At 36.3% G+C, this 18,282-nt stretch overlaps 1 protein-coding gene across 1 annotated transcript in view; it reads left to right on the forward strand.

The window, feature by feature from the left end:
• Positions 1-5,484: 5,484 nt before the first annotated feature.
• The window catches only part of WDR63 (WD repeat domain 63), a 23,002-nt gene continuing 10,204 nt past the window's right edge, over positions 5,485-18,282 (forward strand). The window contains exons 1-11 of the mRNA XM_026853914.1: positions 5,485-5,671; positions 7,020-7,058; positions 11,250-11,431; positions 11,986-12,090; positions 12,934-13,092; positions 14,563-14,762; positions 15,037-15,153; positions 15,778-15,968; positions 16,870-16,994; positions 17,098-17,187; positions 17,623-17,757. Of these exons, the coding sequence (XP_026709715.1) occupies positions 5,485-5,671; positions 7,020-7,058; positions 11,250-11,431; positions 11,986-12,090; positions 12,934-13,092; positions 14,563-14,762; positions 15,037-15,153; positions 15,778-15,968; positions 16,870-16,994; positions 17,098-17,187; positions 17,623-17,757 (1,530 nt within the window). The remainder of the gene's footprint in view (positions 5,672-7,019; positions 7,059-11,249; positions 11,432-11,985; positions 12,091-12,933; positions 13,093-14,562; positions 14,763-15,036; positions 15,154-15,777; positions 15,969-16,869; positions 16,995-17,097; positions 17,188-17,622; positions 17,758-18,282) is intronic.

The raw sequence follows: 18,282 nt of genomic DNA on the forward strand, positions 1-18,282 counted from the left end.
CCCGACAGCGGGCCCAGCGCCCGCCCCGGCCCCCAGGCGGGGCGCCCCGCGGGCCGTGGCGGGCGGCCGTGCCCCAGGCTGGCGGGGTGCTGGCGAGCGGACCCGGTGGCTGCAGATCTGCCCCGCAACGGGAGCGAAGCTGCCTCAGCCCTGCCGCGGGACCCCGGTGCTGGCGGGACCGCGGTGCTTCTGCAGAGGACCTGCGAGTTCCTCCCTCGGTCCCAGTCTCTGCATGGGATTTTGTTCCAACAGCCTATCTCTCTCACATTGCAAAGATGAGATGATTATTTTTCTTACCTTTACTAAAAAGAATAAACAGATAAAGTCTTATCTAGTGTAAATCTTTACAATATAACATTTCTCGTTCAAAAGTCCTAACAAGGCAACATATGCTACTGTTTGCTTCCTGACAGGATCGTGTTATGACCACTTAAATATCGTACTTACTAACTACTGAAGTACGGGCCAAATTGTTAATATATTTTAATAACATAGGCCAGCTGTACTGGCTCACACCAGAAGTTCTGCCTGGGCCAGTAAGGGCCTGGGCAAGATTATAATAAAGCCATACTTCCACTCTTTGCACCCCTTTTTATTGGATTTATGGCTTCATTTCTATAGCCAGAGATAGTATAATTATTTTCAGTAGCCCTCAATTTTTCATCTGTCAATTTGCCCTGTTACTTTTTGAGACTGTGCACTTTTGGCAGCTATCCTGTCCACAGGCACTATGCTCCATAATTCAACTACCTCTTGTGCAATGAAATACTTCTGTACTCCATTTGTTTTCAGTCTGTCCCTTGGTAAACTCATGTGATGCCAGATAGATCTTGTATTACGAAAGACCATGAATAATCATTCCCTTGTCACTTTCTCCAGGCCTCTCATGACTTTACTGACTTCTGTCACATTCTCTTCAGTCCTGCCTTTCCCAGGCTAAGAAGAGTCCTTGTTTATTCCCAGTACAAAACACGTTCCATATCTTTGATCATCCACGTTGCCATCTTCTTTTTACCTTTTTCAATGTATTATTCCTCTTTCAATGGAAGAAAGAAGAGAAACAGAACACAGTATTACCCAATGTTTTAATGAAGTTCTCAATTTTGTTCTCCATGCCTTTCTAACTAATTCTCAATCTAATTTTACATGTACTGTACTTACCATCCCAGAGCCTGTAACTACCTCTCTACTGGTTTCTATCAGTATGCCTAGTTTCATGAGAAGTTGTACATGTGAAATCGGGTACATTCAAAGAGAACTATTCATATGCTGAAATGATTTGGCAGTTGCCAAAAATGCAGCTTTACTCCCTGCAGCTTATCCAATGAGGGTATACCCAAATTTGCGCAAACATTATTAATTATACAAACTTTAAGTATTTGTGTTAAAGCATAGTAGAATAAATTTAATTAAAGTGAACATTGCGTATGAATTTCTGGACAGATTGGGTCATTCTGAAGATGCTATTTTTAACAAGTTCCTAGATGTTTACAGACAAATGTGATTTTTACCTTGATAGTACACAACAAAAAAGCAAGGAGCACATTTTTGATAATTTCCTTGTGATTTTGTTAAATGGAAGTGCACTCAACTCTACTGTCATTCCAAATTGTAGTAAATTAGAGTCCTAAATTAGTAATGCACACAGTCTTGACCTTAAATCATTCAATTAGGCAACAAATGAATCACTGTGTCCTCAATTCAGACAGTAGAACTGATAGCTAATTAACTTTCCCCTTTTGCAGTACCTAGCAACTTCACGGATTTGTTTTATAACAGTAAATGTTTTGGTACATTAAATGATTAGGAGAACACTCTGATCTTATTTTTTTTCTTGCGCCTAATGTACAAAACATTACAGCCATCTATAAATAAACTAGGCTACAAATTATCAAATAAAATTTTCAAATATTTACTTGGGCTTTACTAATTAAATAATGTGACACTGTGTTCCACTTCAAAATTGCTGCAAAATTAAATTGAACATATTTAATGAAATTTTAATATTACCTACTTTTACAAAATAAACTATATGGCAATGTTTATGACAATTGAAGAGCTATTCTTTTTTATAGGTTTTGCACTTTTAAATTTTTCAAATTACGTTAATTTAAGTGTTGTTTCCAACCTCTCTTCTCAATCATAGAATCATGAATTTATGTAAGCATTAATGCAAATGCATGTTTCTGGACAAATATGTGTATTAGGAGTCCTTTCTAAATAAGCAATGTAGAAATATCCCTAAGAGGCTAAGAACTAAACACAGATTAAAGAAATTATCTTTTCTGTCGTATTTTCAGACAGTCCTATAATACAGACACCAATTTTTCCATGGTTTTCTTGAGAGGATTTGTTACTTTGTGTAAAAACTTAGGGAGTGAAAAAAACCCCTGAAGTAAGAGGTAACTTCTGAAAATACTAGCTGTTATCTTACACATTAAGAACCATTAGGATTTTTGTGCCTTTCTTTCTTTTTTGGAAGAGGCGGGCTGCAAAAGATTGCTCTGCAGTAACTCTTCTTAAATTGTCTGTGTTCGTTTCCTGCAGGGAGTACCTGGGGGCTAGTAGCGTAATCCTATGTGAAAAAAAAACTTGGCATACATGCTTTGTAAATACCTTTGGGCTTGATTAAGCTTCCAGAGAAGTTTTTAGCTTTTGCTTTCTTTGGGGGCCTTACATGTTTCCTAACACTGACAGTAATATTCCCACAGGATGACAAATGGGCAGATGCAATAGGGTATTAGGGATATTGTAAAAGGAGGTAATTACTTTGTACATTTCTATGTGTTTTCCACCTGGTGAGGTTCTATGCATAACAGATAGACCCATGAACAGTGCTATTGCTCGCTGCATTCATTTACAACCCTTAAACAGGGATACTTTTTGTATTAACACATGCATACACCCAGTCACCAACACTTGCCTTCACCAGCACTACCCTCATCTGTGCATTGCTCTGTGTACCTCTACACCTGATTCTTTCACTAAAGAAGGAGGAACTGCATTATTGCAAGACAATTTTCAAAAGTTTTAACTGGTTTTATAGGTATAATAAACTTGAAGTCGGTCAGAAGGAAAAGGGATGTTTTTACTTGCAAGTTTTTGTACTAAACATAGGCATGTGACTTATCTCAGTCCTCTCAGTGTTTCCTCTATTCATGTGACTTAGGGTTTAGGTTACTCAGTAGAAAGAACTCAAAATTTCCAAATTGCCTTTGTTTCAGTGTATAATTAGGAAATGGTGAAGTAAGACAACGTGACTGTAATGTATATGAGATGGTTCATATTGTCCCTTAACTAATGTATAAACCAGCTGGTCTCTACCCTGGAGGGCTGTCTTTTTTATCAAGAGACATCAAATTACAGTTGTCACAGAATCCATTTATAAAATGGGTCACAATTTTTTAATGTAAAATGTACAAGGAGATGGATAAGAAGTAGCTTTGTGCCTTTTTTTAAAAGGGAAAATTGGTCTCTTTTAACCATCTGAATCGACATGCGCTCTAAGTTACGTAGCCCTAAGTGTTTCAGAACTATCAATATAAATTAAACATATTGTTCAGTGTAGAGGCTCCTTTAAAAGATTATAACTGGGAAAATATATCAAAAGTTAGACATAAATATATTGTTGATGTTTGTAGTCCTGTATTTGACAAAAAGAGTCTGAGAATGAGGACAGAAAAACCCCCTAACTTTCTCCTTACATTCATTACACATGACTTTTGGGGGTTTTTTATCTTCCAAAAACATCATCCCTTGCAAGGCAAAAGTTTCAGAATTCTAAAACATTGTGTTTTGCATTGGTATTATCATTGCTTTTTGGGAAAAGTAGAAGATTAAATTGCTGCAGTTCTTCAGATGGGTTAATGAAGGGGGCTGTATTTGCCATGATGATCAAAGAACAGAGAAATGCACTAACATCCCATGGATGCAGCTTGTCACCTGTGGTCTGCAATATCCAGCATGATAGAGAGCCTGAGGATTTATAGAGTATATTTTTCTATTTTGATTGGAGTTAAAAAGTAAAATACATAAATGTAACAAGACCCTGCTCCCATTAAAGTAATCAGCAAAATTTACCTTGAATTCATGGGAAGTTAACATAGATCCCAAACCCAGGCTATACCACCAGGCTATAATCCAGAAGATGTATTTTACCATCAGTGGCCGTCTCCAAAATAATATTTAGATTGGAAGATAAAATTCTATTTCTTGCTTCTGGGGTGTTTGAGAACTCTTGTTACAAAACAAAAAACCACTGTTTCTCCGTCTGGTAATGAAAGACCATCCCAAAGCCAGGATGACCACTGAAATTGCAAATGCAAAGGCACGGCATGTTTGTTTTAACACTCACACTATTTTAGGCCTTTCATTGGGCAAGTCTCAAGATGGAACACTGATTTTATAAACCCACATTATCACCTTAAGCATCCTGACAGTAAATGCACTCTTCACATGTGCAGGCAGACAGGCTGTAGCTCCTGTAAGAGTTCATCAGAAATAGTTATGTCATGACATGATTCTTGAAGGTGCCATCTCTTTCTGACCTGTAAGTGCATCTGCTTTCCTCTTGTTAGTGTTAAAATTGTAATAACATCCAAATACTGTAGGTGCTTTGCAGACATTTAAAAAATGGTTCCTCTCCCAGTGAGTTTACAGTCTTAAAAAAAGGTGGGAACATGGAAGAGGAAGGACACAAACTAAGAGACCCATTGTCCTTACCCAGTTGAATGCATCATATAAATAATAATATCAAACAATTTACTTTTGACATAATTTGGACCATCCCGATTTAGTTGTCCTATCGGCTGCTATGTGTGTACCTTCCACAGGATGGTGCTGGCAGTGTATTTTGTGGCAGTGTATTGGCTGGTCTGTACAGTGGGCTGCTCTATTGCATTTCCTTCTTTGCCATGGAACCGCGCCTTTTCTACGCTGCTGTTCTCATACTTATTCTAGATATTGGGAAGAAGGAGAGTAAATGAAACAAGAGTAGCCTTCTATACAGTATTGTCTCCAGTTGTATGTAATTATGCATACAACTACATGTACTTGTATGCAATTACTACATGTAATCAGACATACAACTTCTTTCCAAATTTGTCCTCCACAGTGCTACACTGAAGAATGAACTGGAAATAGAAAAGCACAGAAATGCTTTGTGCAGCTGAATAATGATTTACACCTAAGGACATTGGAACAAATGTTTACAACTGAAGAATTTTCACCTGCAGTCTTCTCACTATAGCTCAGGTCCTCAGCTTTCTGTAAGGGAAACCCCTATCCTAACTTAACCTTTCACTGTTCTAGATAATCAGTTTCCATACTTAATCACACTGGGCAGAAGAAGGATTTTGATCTATTATATATCATATCAAAATACAGTTTGTGATTTTAAATTATGGAACATTCCTTCAGCTGCATAGAAAAATATAACTATAATGATAAACTATATAAAGTCATGGACCAAAGTTTCACTCCTACATGGTGCATTCCACTGTCTGTTTAAAGTTTATTAATGATCTGTATCTTTCTCCAAAGAAATCTGAAAAAATGCCAGAAAATCTCATATCCGGCAAGACCTCCTCGAAAGGTCCAAAAACCTCAGCAAAGAAACAGAAAGGTGAAAACAAGGCTAAGGAGTCCTCCAAGGGAAAACGAACACAGCTTGGTATGTAAGGTACAGCAGCAATGAAACTAGCAGTAGTCTGGTCTCACGTGACAGCTATCTTAATTATTTTGGGTCCATACATTTAAGCAGGAGATAAATTTGAATATGCTATTTTATATAACTGAGAGATCTAGAATTACGGATTATGGTTTTGTAACCAATATACGGAACATAGCAAAGCTACACTGCAATACTTACGCTTTGTCTTGGAAGTTTAGATTTAACAGTTTGTGGTGTCATAATAACAATATTGAATGGGAAACTGGGAGGCTTAATATGTATTAAGTGGGGAGAATCACAAAAGCTAACAGCCCAGGGAGAGAATATCAGGTTAGAGAGAGGTGTCCTTAGAAGCAGGAGTTCAGGTGCTCAGGATTACAGTGTAAAGGTACAATAATAGAGCTTGAAATTATATCGAAGTCTCACAATTTAATTTTGTAGTTCATTTTGTGGCATTTTTCTGAGATGTGCTGAGATACCATCTCGTGTCATTTATAAAGTGTACAGTTAATGAAGTGTATGGCTAACAAGCCTTTGAGATATATATATATAGATATATATATATATATATAATTTTTTTCAGTGATCCATGCATATTCTCAGAAAAGGTGGGAATGTACAGTTGCTTGGGTTTTGTTTCATAGATTGGTTTTTCTTGCCATGACAGCTACCGTCCTGAAGTTGCTTTCACCTTTTAATCACCTTTGTCCTCCCAGCTAGTAATAGCTGTTGTGGTGCAGAGAATATTCTGCACATCAGTGCCAATCTCTCCCTGTCCGACCTTGCTGTGAAGTTTGCAGACCCTCTCTCAGGAGCTGAAGAAAACCCAGCTCCTGCAGCACCCTGCCACCCAGAGCAAGGCTGCCCACCTCCCCGCTGTCCGAGGGGACTAATGTCTGCTCCTGCCTGCACACCTACCAGTGTTGCTGCTGTTCGATGTTAGGGAGCCTTGCCCATTTATCTCCTCTTCACATGACACGATTTACATGGTAATTGCCCCAGGCACGTAGTAGTCAGTGAAGTTTTCACCCATGGAAAGTGCAGTGTGGACCACAAGATGACAGATTTCTTATGGCTTCTTTCTTATGTAGACCACCTGCTCAAAATAAATCTCTGCAGTTTCAAAATATGCCAACATCTCCTTAAGATACAGGCCTATTTTAAAAGGCTTCACTCATTCCTTGTGTTAAATTTGGACTGAGCAGAAATATTTTTTTGTTTCTTATTCACAGTTTACTTTAAAATGTATATAAATATTTTAAATATTGCCCTATTAAGTAAAGAACTGTATATTTATAGTTACTCTGTTAGAAAGAAAAATTACTGATAACATCATGTTATATTTCAGGTAAAAAAGATGAAGTTGATCTTTCTATGGCTAGTATAGGTAAGTGTTATGATAACTGAGCTTTAAAGTAATAGTTTTGGAATACTTTAAGCATTCTGAAGCTTCAATGTTACTAATGGCAGGGAATAAAAAGGAAAGATTTTTTTTATGAATGAGAAAAATTAGAAACTATAAAAAAATGCAGCTATTGCAGTAGTGGTTACAGTACCACTCTGAGTAGCTGGCAGTGCAGCATGGAATGCTAAAACATGTATGGGTTTGTAGAAGATGTTTTCATCTTGGGTTAAGAGGAGTTGGGATCAGGGAAAATAGATCATTACAAGAGAATTACAGGGTGCAAAATGTTTGAATTTAGTAACAATTAAACAACTGAAAGAAAATCTTTTTATCCTTTTTAAAATATTTGTCAAATCAGTGAATCTGATGAGAAGACAATTTTAACAGATCACTTGTTTTTTTAATCATAGATATCAGTAGATACTGACTGACCTCTTGCTTTGTAGAAAAAAAAAATCTGCCATTTGAGCATTACAAGATATCAAGCACTTCTCTTGGTTTATGAGCAAGAAAACCACATTTTTATGTGTGGCCAGATATAAGCTTAAACATGTAATTATTTGAATTGAAATATTTTATCTTAAACATCAAATATTTTTAAAATGTTTTTTTCACATCTCTAGTTAGATTTTTCTTCTGACCTGATTTGTGGTTATATATTTGGATATAACTGAAAATTATATCAGTGTAAAATTTATCTACCGTTTACAGGAATAGCCCAAAAGGTTATCTTCTTAATTAGCTTTTAACAGTACAGCTTTTATTGCTAAAACCTAAAACATAATGTAGCAAATACACAAACGAGGTAATTTCTAAAGAAATCATAAATCACTTGTCTTTGTACATAATCCTGTAAGTACATGGGTGGAAATGAAAATTGCACTCTAATTAGCTTACCGAAATGGGTAAGGTGCGGTTAATGAAAATGGACAATAAGTGATGCCTCAGATGATGAAAGGGTTCCTTTCAAAGCTCTATTTGCGGTGATCCTGGAGATAGTTTTGACAGTAAGAGAGAATTTTACCTCCACCTAGTGGCAAATAAGGTTAGAAGCCATAATATCTAAACTGTCTCGAAACCTGTTGCTAAAAGCAGGAAAAATTGCTACTATACACAGACGCTGTGCAGGATTTCAACCGTATGCATGGTATCTCCTTAGTGTAAGACCTGCAAGTGTTCTTTACTTAGAGCTTTTTGGTCCTTTGTGAAGTTCTTATAACACTAGGAGCTGTAGACTGTTACAAATTATATGGGTACAGTTTACTACTAGAACGCAATATGAAGCCTCTTATTACATGCTACATACTTTTTACTGGATAGCAGCATTCAGTAAAAATGTTCATAATACTAATTCCAGTATCAGCTCTTCATATTATGATACTGAATCTATAGTATAGATCCTATAGTATAGAATCTGTTATAAAAGATGTACATATTTTAATTCTGATCATTACTTTGTTTTTAACTTGGACTTATAGCAATAGAGCAGTGAAGAAAATAGACTATCTGTCATAGTCTGCTCCCTCTTGTAGTGATGTCTATTGTATTTTTGCTTAACTTGAACATGTGCTTATATTGTTTCCTTTGACATTGAAAACTACATCTCTTTGAAAATATTTCTTTACCATTAGTATTTGTGGACAAGGCTGCATGCATGATTCAGAATTTTAAAAAATAACATCATACAAGGTTCTTGAATAAATAACAGTTACTCCTGTTTAGGACTTTTGATGTTTCAAAAAAAATCTAATTGTTTGGTTTTACTTAAATGTATTATTCTCATGGCTCAAATATTCTGAAAAATGTTCCCATAAGAATCAGCAAATCTTGTTTATAAATTTTCTTTAGGTTCTAGCCCTCCTAATTGCACTAGCCACATAACCAACTCTGACAACTGCAATATGTACAAATTTTTTTGTTCCTTTGCTCTCCTGTCCATTCTGTCCTGTGAGCCAGCTGTGCATGGCAGAGGATGGAAATTGCATTCTGTCTTAGTGTACAGCTTGTTCTAAGTTTTTACCCTCTTCCTATCCTATGAAATTTAATTTGCAAAAGGAGGTATAATTTTTTTCTCCAATATATCAAAATGTAAAGTATATCTATACTGTTACTAGGGTTTGAGCCTGCTTCCTAATAATAGCATCCTTATGAGGCCTCATGCCCTTGGCTAGGGTGACCTGGCAGTCCTGCAGATCAACTTTGGCAGTTCCTTAAAAGGACTAAATGTTTCAAATCACCCTGGAATAAACACTTTTTCTGAGCGTGGTCTCATAGACAAATTGATAAGCAAAAGAAGAATCTAAGTTTTGGCCTCATACAGAGACTACAGAGAGTACATGTCAAAATGGCAAATACAGGGACTCCGGGAAATAAACGAGCTGTGGCTTGGTCTGGTGTTACCAACAATGAGTTTGGACCAGATGACTTTCAGAGGTCTTTCCCAATCAACATCTCTATGATTTTGGATTTTTTTTGAAGCATCCACACAGAAATCCCAGAGATCTCTGAGATATCAAAAAGGAAAGTCATACAATATCGACTACAACTTGTGAAGAAAGTGAACTAATGGACTATGCATGCTACAAATGGATTGTGTGTGCTACAAAATAACTAGTGAATGCCAAGTGAATCATACTTGTTTAGTGCAGGGTATGCCAGAAGCATCATACATGTCATTAATTTTAGTGATGACTATCACAGAGCGGGTGCAGTGGAGGAGCAGCACTGAAAGATTTTAAAGGATAAATGTCAGATTCATCAAGCATTATGTATTATATGATAGGCTTATGCAGAGATTTAGCTTCTCGGCTGATAGAGACTAAGAAGGATTTATCATTTTGTCAGTCCTTGTTGGCTTAGGTTAGAGATGGCTTCTCAAAACGTGCTGAGCCAGCTGGTCAATATCATCAGTTTAGATATATCAACTTCAATTTAAGGTACATACAAGGAGAAAAATACCACAGGTTCTGGGAATTAAGATAAATTATTAAATAAATCAAATTAAAAATAGAATGAAACAAAGGAGATAAAAAGTATCAGCTATTATCACAAAATCCAGCCCACTTCAGTACATAAAAATCCCATGTATATGTGTCTCTAAATCTTTTCCACTTTCCAGTTTATGAAAAAGATAACCATTCAAAGTGAACGCCTACTAGCCACCTTGGACAAAAGCATACTGGCCTCATGAAGAATGCTCTTACTATGGCAGCTGAGACATAACAGCATGAGTCTGCTAGCATGGCAGTATTGCAAAGGAAGAAAAGTCTCAGGCAGCAGGATTCAACTAGCCGGGCCTATAGTGATCTTAATCACTTGTAACTGTTACATAAACCAGAAGGCAAAATATGTAATTTGGGAAGGACTGGTGTACATGCAGCTGACATACACCTTACAAGAAGCACTGTATATTATCTTCAGATTGAGTGTTTGCAAAGCACAGTCATAGGGTCACCTAACTGCACCCTGCCTCACTAAAAACAATTAAGGTAACAGTGCCAGAGCTAGGATAAGAAATAGCTATCTTGTTCTGAATTAATATGAACAAACCTAACAGAGATCAGGTGCATGGAAAATAATAGCTATATATTCTCCAGTAAGGCTGAAAATCAAGTCTTGTATCTGGCTTGAATCTTAGGGACCTTTATTTAGTCTCATCTGTTAGTTGAGAAATAGACTCAACTGCACTTTGAACTGGATGAGAGGAAGATGAAAGTCCAAAATCAGAAAAGCATCCTTATTTGGGATGGTATTGAAGCCTTGTTTAGATAAAACACTGACTTAACACGGCATTTCTCTCCAGGGAAGGACTAAAGTATATTATTTATTCAAGGGCTGTTAAATCAGAGCCATGCAGTTGTGTCCTTAATGTATCAAAACCAGTCCATTAATGACTCTTCACTAAAGCTCTTAATCACCTGTTGATCAAGAGGGGAAAAAAAAGCTCATACTAGGAACAACATATTGATTAAGTAGGAAATGTTAGGTAGAGTCTTTTCTAAGATTAACAAAATGTAATATAATTTGTATTATCTGCCTTCCAAAACCACCAAAAACTAAACTGAGAGATTCAAAGGCATTCTGTTAGGAAACAGTAAAGACCCAGAGTTGTTAAGGTATATGTTTATGTTTAAACAATATTAATTTATCATACAATTTTGATTTCTTTCATAGGCCACCCAGAAATCTTTCCTTTAGTTTTCACTACAAAGACCCAAGAAATTTTTAACTGCCGAGTTGATGAAGATGTCACAGAAGAAAATTGTTTCAAACTTATTAAAAAAGAGGACATCATTCAAGACCTGAAAACAAGAGCTGCAATTTCTGATTTCCACCCTGTCAAAAAAGTTGTGCTAGTATGTAGCTTATTTCATTCTCACTTTAAGACTTCATGCTCTCAGAGTAAATATTCTTTTAATTATAAGGTCTCTCCTTGTTTGACTCTGTGTAAATACACTAATGCTTTAATATCCAAAGGCTATAGGATCACTGTCAACTCAAAGTTTCTCATGGCTCACTGTGCATGTTGGGTTGGGTTTTTTTTACTAACTTTAGATTGAAAATATGCTAAAAGTGATGTAAATATTACTAGATTTGATTCTATGAACTGGCAGAGCTTCACACATTTTGGCTTCCCCTAATTCATGGTCTATTTATTGAAAATCATTGAAACCATTTCTTTTCTGTTTAATTCTCTGTATGAAAAGATTAGTTTTGTCCCAAACTTATTTTTATTAAAAAATAAAATCCATCTACTCTTTTCAATTAGCATATGAAATTGTCTGTTAAGCCCACAAGATTAACCAAAGATACTGAATTTACACTAGAAGTAGCTTTGCCAGTCACAGCTCATGTCTGTTTTGTATGTTAATTGCTTTCAGTCTTCCACTAATTATTTTAATTAAAATAGGAATATCCAGGGGAAGAAATTTTGGTAGTTTTTGATGCAAAGTTCCAATACGGACAGAACTTTTACTTTGTTGCTTCTGAGGAAGCCAAGGAAAACCTTCTGAAGGTAAGAAAATCCAAGTATACTACAGCATTGTCCTATCTGTGAATATTTCAGAATCTTGTCTCAAGCATATACTTCAGGAATGGTACTATATTCATAAACATCTGATGTGCTTGACATGCCAGAATGTTTCTCTAAAGGTTAATCTGATCATGGAAAAATACCTGTATCACTGTAAAAATACCTTTTAAATTTTGTATTTTACTTCAGAGGGCCAATATAATGCCCATTGCTGCATTTTTAGCATAAGCGTTAATTTCCTCTGCCAAGACCCAGGTTCTTAAGAAAGACATAAAATATTTTAATATATTGGGCGTCTTCAAAGAAATATCCTTATTTTTTCACAACATGTATGTATATATTCTTCAAATCAGACTTTAAATTGTTCTTGAGTTCTAAGTAGCTCTAGGTACATAGAAGACTTCCACTTGTGCGCTGCATCATAGGAGAAGGTTTATGGGTAGATTACGTAATTTTTCAACATGAGTTTGTCATCCAGCATCAGGAGAAGTAACAATTAACAGAAAAGCAAATTACAATTCCAGGCAAAAGGTTCTAATGTAGAAAATCACTATACATTCTTTCTATATAACTGGGTTTCTTTCAAAACAACAGTCTTCCTTTAGTAGTTAAATATGTAATGTTTATTGGTAAGTTCTAATGCACAAGTGAATGAATGGGACCTAACCCAATTGTACCCAGGGGCACAGCATAGCCAGACTTACTGCATTGAGACAAAAGAAAAGAATGTGTGAATAACGACTGAAAACCGGGTTTCTATTTTCTATGTACATTTTAGTAACACATTTTTGAAAAAGTATCATTTCTCACTGTTTGATGTCACAGCCTCCAGAAACTGCAGAAGACAAAGAAGAAAAAGAAGAAGAAAATAGAGAGGAAACTCTGGAAGTCCATCCTTATAAACCTCCTGTCCACAAACCTTGGGTTTCTCTTGGCAGTGAAAAGGAAATTGAAGAAGAATCTGTTAAAGACACTGTTACAGAGGTCAGAATCAACAGATGTTAGTAAGTCAAATATCAAAAAACCAAATTAAGTCCCTTAAAAAAAGGTCAGGAAACTGAAAGTTGCAATCCTAGTTTTGCTTGGGGTCTTTGAAGGAAAAAAAAAAAAAAAGAAAAATAGAGAAAAAGCTCAACTTTTAACAAAAACTGAAAGTGCTGCAGAAACTTTTTACAACTCTGTTCTCTTTAAATCCTGCAAATAAGTAATGTGAGACTGCATTGGACTTACCTACTTTTTAAGCTGCAAATTCAAAAGTCCTGATCATCGTTGTTCATTAGCATCTCTGCCACTTCTTGCTCAATTTACTATCTGGCCACATTACAAGTTGAGTCATTGCAATTATATTCCAAGGACCTAGTTCTGTTTCCACAGGGCTCTGTGAACTCTGTTTCACTAGATGGATGGCATTTAAGTAGCATGCCACACTTTTAAGGACTCTCTACCTGGGAATAAACGTTACTGATGACAGGTATTACAAGCTGACTTTAAAGAGGGACATATTTGATTAACTACTCCTACAGATTATACTGAGAAAATTATAGGATCCACTCATATCTATCACCTAACTTGTGATGTGTGGGGCATCTCCAAGCATTTAACTGTCCATCAGTGATTTTCACTCAATACCTAAATCCCTGTTCAAGGAATACTGGCTCTTTTGATGGTTCTCAGCAACTGGATATCTTGCTTATACTTAAAAAGATGTTTCATTGTTCTAAAGCTAATTTGCAGTCTCAAAATTTAACCCACATTCACAGTCCAAATATTCTGTATTCTACACTGCTGGCAAGGACCACTCAGAAGTATTCTCAGCCTACATTCCTCCACAGTTCTGTGGGAGGTGCTGGGAAAAAGTACCTGGCTGGAAATCTAAGACAGAGCAATACCTCTGCACTGCCTGAAATCAAGTGCCTACCTCTGTGGGTAGAAGTCAAGCCACATCCCTTCTTTCTTCCTAGTTCTCACTATAAGGAAACTCCTTACTCAGATTTTTGTGGATCCTCTTCAGGGTATTTTCTCTTCCTAGGCACTGCAAGAGAAACTGAAACACCTCACCCAAAGTTGAGAATTGCACTAAGAGGGAAGGGCTGAACAGTTAGGTCTTGGAAGTCCAATGCAGTATTACGTTAAGGCCTCCTACAAATCAATCCTTTAATTAAAGGTGCAGTTTTGGTATTGCATGAATTAGAAAATGTAGTTCTTTTATCCTACTAGCAGTAATCCAGAATGTTACCTAAAGGCAATTTCTTGTTTTAGAAATACAAACCTGTCTTCTATTACATATGTAGGTTATTTATGTGAGCATTTCAGAATTTCAAAATGCATGACTATAACTCAGCACAGAAATATTCGATAGAACTAATTCTACAATTATACGAATGCTGCCATTTTACAGAATAAACTTTCCAAAAACTTTCTCCTCTGCTAGCTACATAAATATCTCTTTTCCAGATTAAGTATGTAATTTCTCAAGGACACAGAAAGTTTGGTGCACCGATTACATTTACTGATAAGAATGCTTCACATGTAAAAGACAGTTACATTGAATGCACCTCCTATCAAGACAAAACTTTTAGCATTAAAATGCTTGAAAAAGATGTAGGTGTACAAATGGTTCCAAAAGTAAGAGAAGCTAGTACTCAGACAAAATGGTAAGTATGACAAAATATTTATCAGCTCATTTCTTAAGCTATGCACTGTTTCTGATCACAATTACTGTTATGTAAATTCTGGAGTTATTCAGTTACAGACTGATCAAGAGAACAGAAATGGATGCTCTGTTTGCATCTTTCTTCTTTCACTCTTTTTCAAAGAGTTTCTAGAAAAACTGATTATACTTAGCTTTTAATTTACACATTGCATGGGTTTCGATCTCTGAAATTGTTTCTATACTTATTCACATTCAAATTTATTTCAATTGGTTAGGACCTACCCAAAAAATGCAGCCACACAGTATTTTCCTCAAGAGTTATCAAATAAAGAGAGAGAAGAGAGTCTGTCATCGGAAAAGCTGAAAGAATTTCTTAAATCAGTACACTTAAGGTAAAATTGCTGTAGCAATACATATTAAAGGCTACCTGAAATAATATAGAATACAAGCAAGAACTCTTGTCTGAGTGGACCATTGGTCTGGTCAAATACTGTGCAGGTTTTTTTGTTTTTATATACTTTTGGGGGGGGTATTATTTTAATATTAACAATTATTAATGTTTCTTTATATGAAAACTAACATGAAGTCTATGCCATATAAATATGAATGTTGTTTTAAATAGATATTAGAACTGTTAAAGTTGATTGTGATACATCTTTTTAAACAAGCTGCAAAGCTGATATTTCAAACACTCCTCACTCAAGCAGAGGCTTATGCAGAAGAGCAAAGTTGCTGTCCTACAGCCCTTAGTCACGGGAAAGATCCCATTGACACTTTTTGCACAAGAATTGGACAATTGCACTGTACTTGATCCACACAGAACTAGAGTTAAATTCTTGGTACAATTAATTATTTAAGTGGAAGAGAGTTTCCTTACAGTGATGCATTGCTGAGGAATACTTTTTTTTTTACTCCTGTGGTCTAAAGCTGCCTCTTTACAGAAATATTTGTGATTCTACTACTGAGTAGTCACATCTGGATTACTGAAAGTGTTAACTCTTCTTTTCACAAAACAGAATGGAAATTGCATTGCAGCAAAATGAAATTATGAATGCTTTTTTTGATGACTGGGAGGCCCTAGCAGAAGATGAAAGCAATTCTGGTAGCAAGCCAGATGTTTATCTTAAAGCATACCAATCATTTACAGATCTGCGCTATCTCAAGGACAGAACTATTAGCTGCGTTTGCTGGCATCCAACCATTTATGGTAATGTGGTTAAAATACTGATTTGAGACTTGAATGACATGTATGATATGATAGCTGTAAAATCATCATCAAAATCATCAGGTTTTACATTTAAAACCAAATCAAAACTGATTGAATATGTCTGTCTGAATTGCTGATTTGAGGCAAAGTGAAAAATGAGACAGGCAAATTCTTTGCAGAGTTCAGGCAGGCCAAGCAAAGTCCCTCACACTAATGTTTAAGTGGAGATCGTAAGAAAGGGAAATTTCTCCCTTATGAGGCTCATTTAAGTGGAGCTGCAACTGTGCCAGGTCCTTCTGGTGGCTCTGCATACCACTGTTCTCCCCATGGCTGGTTCTTGTAGCACGCCTAATACTTGTGAGGAATGTTACAGCCACAATGGGACATGGCTCTGCTGAGTGCCAGGGAGCATCACGAGGCATACTAAATGTCTCCTTCTGCTCCCTGCTGTGGATTAGAGCTCTACACAGCCAGGCTTAAAGGCACAGTGAAGTTCTACATAAATGTCCTAGCTGTACAGCATACTAATAGCCAACACTGCAATCTGTGTAGGAAATTAATTAATCTACAAAAGATTTGATTTCATGATGGGTGGCCAGGACTATATGCCTGTCACATAATTTCAAGTGCAGTATTACACCATTAAGGAGTAGTAGCAAAAAAGTTTAACTTCATCTTGATGCTTACTTTCTACAACTCGTTGTTAAGTAACTTAAAATCAGGTAACAAAAATAATTTCCTCAAAATTGATCTGTAAAAAGGAAAATATAAATACATGGTTGGGGTTTTGGTGGGGTTTTTTTTCAGTGTATTCAGAAGGTATAAGTAACTTAGAATAATTAACAACATGTTGAATCTTGAATTATCTCTTCTGAGAAAAGTTGTTTTCTCTCTCAATCAGGGATTATAGCAGTGTCAGCAAAAGAGCAGCTTTCTTTTGAAGAGCAAGTTAACCTTTCTGATAAATCATTGATGCAGCAGCCAGTAATACTTTTTTTGAGTTTTTCTGACCCTATCCACCCTCAGGTATTTAATCAGGACTTTTATATATGCCAAGTGTTTAAATAACAAGAGAACAAACAATCAGTGTGACTGTATTTCTCAGCTATCTTGTTTCTCTTTTTTCTAGTTAATGTTGGAGTGTCCTGAAGACATTTACTGCTTTCAGTTCTGTCCAAGTGATCCGAATATCATTGCTGGTGGCTGCATCAATGGACAGGTGCTAATTCTCTGTTTAAGAATTAAATTGGATATTTCTGTATTTTCTTACAGTATAAAAATAAGGGTGAAGAGATGTATTCAACATCCACAGTAACACATAATGTCAAAAACAGATGTCACAGTCTCAGAAATTCTCTGATCCTGTCCTGAAGTTATGCCTGGTGATTCCATAGCTGACCCATTACTGTACAATGCTTCTTTATAGTACTGGTAAACAGGTCAGGCTGTAAAGACTTTTGTTGTTGTTGTTGAGACAAGCATAGCCTTTCAACTGATTCCATCAGACTAAAGAGGCAATACTGTAAAGACTTATGAAGTTCTAGTGTAGAGAGTGAATTTTATTTTTCCCCAAACCTCCATGAACTGTATTTGAAAAAATGCATGTTAATGTAAAGGATGAAATAATTCATAATATACTCATTTCTCATTGTAGATTCTATTGTGGGATATTTCTCAACATGAAGAAAAGCTGCAAAATGCACAAACTGATGCTGATGGAATCAAGGTAACATCTGTTAATATGGTAGATGTTTTCATTCTAAATACATTGCATTACATATATATGTCTGTGGGGAAAAACAGGTGAAGGTATCCTGATTCAAAACAGACTAGATATCCTTTCTGGTTTCTCATTGCAAAGATTAAGAAACCTGACGAGTTCATGAAACAAACCTGACAGTTATCACAATATAATTTCTACCTGATTAGTCTATTTTAAAACCTGATTAGTGCATGTTGTGCAGACACTAGCTTCAATAAGGCTGTTCTTTAATGGGCACCAACACGTACTCAACTCTTGCCTGGTGAAGCCTATCAAATACATGTAGCACTTGCTGCTGAATGAAATACTGAAATTTATTCTGGAAGTTTATGGACAGAAGAAAGGTAGCTTGGAAGAAAAGAAGCAGATTTCAATGGAAGAAGACTACAAAGGGGATAAGCAGCAGAGAGCCTAAGAACAGAGGAGGAACTAATAACAGAAGTGTACATGTGTGTGCCTGTAGAGGCTTGTTGGAATTCTTTTTAGAGCTTCATATCCAAAGGCCTGTTTTAATGCACTGCTTCCCCCCCCCCCCCCCCCCCCCCCCCCGAG

The sequence above is a fragment of the Athene cunicularia genome (assembly GCF_003259725.1).
Source record: "Athene cunicularia isolate RWA chromosome 8 unlocalized genomic scaffold, athCun1 chr8_part1, whole genome shotgun sequence".
Lineage (NCBI taxonomy): Eukaryota > Metazoa > Chordata > Aves > Strigiformes > Strigidae > Athene > Athene cunicularia.